This window comes from Colletotrichum abscissum, assembly GCF_030869225.1.
Source record: "Colletotrichum abscissum strain IMI 504890 chromosome Unknown Scaffold_221.1, whole genome shotgun sequence".
NCBI classification, from domain to species: Eukaryota; Fungi; Ascomycota; class Sordariomycetes; order Glomerellales; family Glomerellaceae; genus Colletotrichum; species Colletotrichum abscissum.
In genome coordinates this window covers 1-4,337 of record NW_026850123.1, presented here as the reverse complement: position 1 = coordinate 4,337, position 4,337 = coordinate 1, and the positions used below count along the sequence as shown (strand labels likewise).

Genomic DNA, 4,337 nt, shown 5'->3' with positions numbered 1-4,337 from the left:
TCGTACTGACGGAACTTCTCTGCCCAGGCCTTGAGAGCCGAGTCTGCTGGAAAAGACCTCTGCTCATCGCCGCAAGGCATAAGATCAACCATTTCGACGATCAAGCAACCACCCGGGTTGAGATTGTTGTAGGCAATTTTAGGGAAGTCCTGCCAATCTACGATGCTCTCGACGACTCGCGCGTGAATGATGTCGTAGGGACTGCCTTTGCGCCACACATTTTCGTCGTCTCCTATAGCAATGGTCAAATTTTCCGGAAGTTTGTCCCTGCATAACTGTAAGAATGTGGATTATTTGGGCAACCGATTCGGCTTACATTGGCGGGTGCAAGTCGGTAATGTCGTAACCCACCACTCGACCATGCAAGTCCCTTACGCACCTTTGCATTTGGTCAACTTTGCGACTCTAACGATGGGAGGACTCGTGACCAACTCTGCAATTTCAACCGACCAAATTCCAGTGCGCATGCCATAATCAATGATTGTGCAGCTGTAAGGCAAGGAATTTAGGTCTACCTTTGCTCTGGGCTCGTTCTTCAGAGTGTGGTGCAGCAGATCGTACGCATCTTTCAGATAGGCCTGAAACAAAGTTAGTGCGAACAGAATCAAGAGAAAGAGGTGCATTTACGACGTTGAGGCTTGGGTCGGTGTTATCCTCAGATAGATAATACGGCATCCTCTCGGGGGAGAGCTCAGCATGTGTCATCTTCGAATGGGCAACCTTGCTACTTGTGTTTGGGGCTGAGTAGCTTAGAACCGCCGACCAACTGTTGAGATGCGATTACCACCTTTATAGAACATCCAACCCATGTCCGGTGCTACTAAAGCCTGGTGGTCATGTGATTCAACACCCTGCTCTGAGTTGCGGTCATTTCCCTGTTGGTTTGCTCGCAATCAGGGCCGCCTGTCACCCTGCCTTTCGTGAGCTCTCTTGGCCTTGAAAGTTTCCACACTCGAGGACGCTCCATCGGACATCGGCCATATAGCACTCACCGACTTGCTACGTGTTGCTCATCAGTCCGAGTTGAGGTGCGGTGGCCCTTATCTTGATAGGCATGAACCTTGCGAGCGTTCAGGGATGACCCCTAGTGGCTAGTCTTCCTTTCGGCTCGTCACTGAAACCATTCGACTCACCCCCTACACAGAAGGTGAATGGAACCTGCGGTAGTGAGCGGGATTTTGCTGTGAGGGTTCCTCGCGAACTCGCGTGCTTGGGAAGATCCTAATGGGCTAGCCCCTTGGATCTAGGGAAAGTTCCCGTCGCAACACGTTGCTGCTTCAGGCGCCCGTTGAGGCATGAGAGTTCAGGACGCCTCGAGCATATCGAAACATCTACTGTAGTCCCGTTTCGGAAATCATCATGTTGTACTGTGTTGTGCGCAAAGACACTGATATCTTTGAGATGCCCAAGGGCGAAAGCTGGCTAAGAACACGACTCCTATTTGAGCGGGTGACCATCTCAAAAAGCCCCCCCAAACTGCACGTTTCGAGCCGTGCAAACACGCCGGCCCTGGAGGACGAGGGCGCCCTTCCAAGACATGCCTTCTTAGCTTAGCATGCCTACGTGCGCCATAACCCTCACGAGCTCATCCCAAACCCTTGACGCTTGTGCTGTGTTGCCAGCAAGAACGAAACAAGGCTGCTCGGGATATTCACGTAAGGTCGTTGTAGTGGGTACGAACTGAGTTTCCTGTCCGCGATGCGCAAGTGATGGTGCGAGTGTGGGTGTCGGGTTGTGAAAACTCTCTGTTGTGATAAGCTCATGATTTGGATGGGGTCTCCGTCAGCTCTCGCACGGATGGGAGGACTCGAGGGAACTCGGTCTTCAGCGGTGGGGCTCAGAAGATGAATGAATTACGTGGTGTTGTTCCTAGTCGGATTTGGCCAATCTGGTTTGCAGCAACCTCAGGGAAGCGTTCTACCACTCGGTGGCGGATGTGCTCAATTAGCCGCCTGCGGAGGGTTCATTCACCAAGCGCTCGCTATCAGGCTGCAGATTCAGCAACATCGCTGGGTCTATGGTCCATAGAACCGCGCGCCTCCGGTAACCCGCGGGTTCTCATGGAGCCATGGTGCACGTACTCAGTACGTTGCCGGCCCTGACTGGCTGGAAGATCAACGAAGTTAATATGCGGCCTTTGCCTAGGAGGGATGATCGGGCTCTTACTCATGCCCAGGTGAGGGTAAATTGCAGTAAGAAATCTAGTAGTCGTAAATAGGCACAGCTGCGCGTGGGAAGGGGAATCTGACGAGGCTGCTTTATCGACGGAGAGCACAGTCTCGGGAGGTGGCGAAAGGAGGCGCCTTCCCTCGAATAAGGCTATCAGATTCATGGGGAGGTTCTTATGTAGTTGGTCTTAAACAGTCGTCCTTGATTGGTGTGCTACTGTAGCCGTGCATTTGTGCTTCTTGACTGCACCTTTCCATCACCAGGATCTTTTCCCTGAAGAATTAGCCTTGCCACCGCCTGTGTACTGAATGCGCATAAGCCATAGCCTCCAGCTTCTGAGGGAAGGTTTTGCATGCACGGATCTCCGCTCGTGGGGATTCAGCACCATTCAAATGTCATTGCCGAACTCGGCGACCGTATTCATCCTGCTTGCTGGACTGTGGACTCAAGCCTGATGGCAGATCTTCAGTATGGTCGGCAGTGGCATAATGGATGGGGATGAGTGTGGTTGTATTGCTTAGAGTCATCTGCTGGGCCTGTAGTGGATCTATATTCGCGATCGTTGGAGACTTAGACTCTTCTTGCCTCTTCTTCTTTCTCTTGTCCTTTTTACTCAATTTTCTGCAGCTGCCTTCTGCTTTTGGTCCTGCCTTTAATGCCGAAATCGAATCCCACGAGATTGATGTGAGTCTTGCGTGCTCGACTCTGGCGCGTGTTTCAGGATGCGTTGCGCTGTCAGGCTGGCTGTACGAAATGGTCAGCTTTGCCATTTGGCCTTGTCTCCGAGCACGGGTAGTGCGAATCGTACCACGGGTTAAGTTCCTGAAGCCCGGCGGTGGTGCATGGATCCCACAGGGCGAAAGCTGGATTCGTATTTTCTAGGACAAGCACCACGTCCCCATCAGGATCGAGCGTGTGCGAGCGCCCAATAGGGTCGCGTTGCTCAAAGATGCTGTCGGTAGGCGCGGCGCGTAGAGGCGCAGTCATGGCAGATGCTGGTTCGCAGTCCGGTGATGGAATCAAGCGAGGATTGAACAGCCAGACAGGTGTTGTTCTAAGTTTTCGTTGATGGCGCTGGACTGCCGTATAACCCATCACGGCAAACGTGACGGGTAGGCCAGGCATTGTGTCACTATGCGTATTTCTCACGCAAGCTTCCCCTTTCGCAATAATGTGCCGTACGCGCGCTCAGATGCAAGTTCCTCTAGTCAAGTTGCGCTGGAGTCTGTGCCGGCATCCGTATGGTCCTCAGCCAATCGCGCACTCTCACTATGCACTGCATGACATTCCGCTCGAAGAGCTGGCAGTGCCGGGGGCATCGGCTACGTATCTCGAGCTACGGTGCACAAACAGTAGTTCTCCAGCCTGCCATATCTTGAGACCCCCGTACCCCAGTGATGCTGACCAATCTGCCAATGCATTTGTCAATCCAGCAAAGCAAATCAAGACATGCATTTGGCGCATCTATCTCGCCTGGGCGCCTTGAGGGGCGAAAGATCGATGCTATCCTAAAGCCAATGATCACCAATTTATTCATACGGCCCTTGGCTTCACGCCCAATGGGTAGGTACACTGATCATTGCTTCCCTGACTGTTCATTTCGCTATCGTCCGGGCTCTCCAGCAACCCCTCCATTCAAATTAGCATGAAGAGGCTCATCCTCAAGCCGTTGATTGGGCAGTGTTTCTTGTTGGCTTCGGAATATCAAGTTTCCGACAGCCGCGTCGCCGACCAAAGATGCAGAAGCCCGCAAATCCCCATCCGCTAACTGACCGACCACTTACCATCCGCCATGACCGGATTATCAGAACAGGTCAAGCGCAATCCCATTGGAAATGGGCTTGATGATGTTCGCAGTACTTTCAAGTCCGTATGCACCAGGGAAAAGACGCCATATTCTACAGATTCAGTAGATCAACTCGGCCAGGAAGGTACGAGCCCTGGCTCTCGCTGCTTAACCCCTTTAAATCATTCACAGATCTACGGAACCTGACCCTCCCTCTCCTGGTTGCGATATGCGAGGGAAGTGCTCGCCGCACAAGACACCCGACGCTTTGTGATGGGCTTCACGCTCTGTGGATCTCTCATGAGAGTGTGGGCCTTTGACCGGCTTGGAGCCCTCGCATCAGAGCAGTTTGACATCAACAAAGACGGCCTGCAGTTTGTGT

The 4,337-nt window shown here is 52.7% G+C and overlaps 2 protein-coding genes across 2 annotated transcripts; both read right to left on the bottom strand.

Moving 5' to 3' along the window:
- Positions 1-11: 11 nt before the first annotated feature.
- Positions 12-705, bottom strand: CABS01_16956 (uncharacterized protein; the record flags this gene model as incomplete). Its single annotated transcript, XM_060550284.1, has 4 exons — positions 12-267; positions 317-379; positions 433-578; positions 628-705. Coding segments are annotated over 4 exons (543 nt in total), but the record flags the coding sequence as incomplete, so codon positions are not given.
- Positions 706-2,904: 2,199 nt separating this feature from the next.
- Positions 2,905-3,294, bottom strand: CABS01_16955 (uncharacterized protein; the record flags this gene model as incomplete). The annotated part of the gene is made up of 1 exon (XM_060550283.1): positions 2,905-3,294. One exon carries the CDS (start codon positions 3,292-3,294, stop codon positions 2,905-2,907), a length of 390 nt encoding a protein of 129 aa, XP_060400275.1.
- Positions 3,295-4,337: the final 1,043 nt, after the last annotated feature.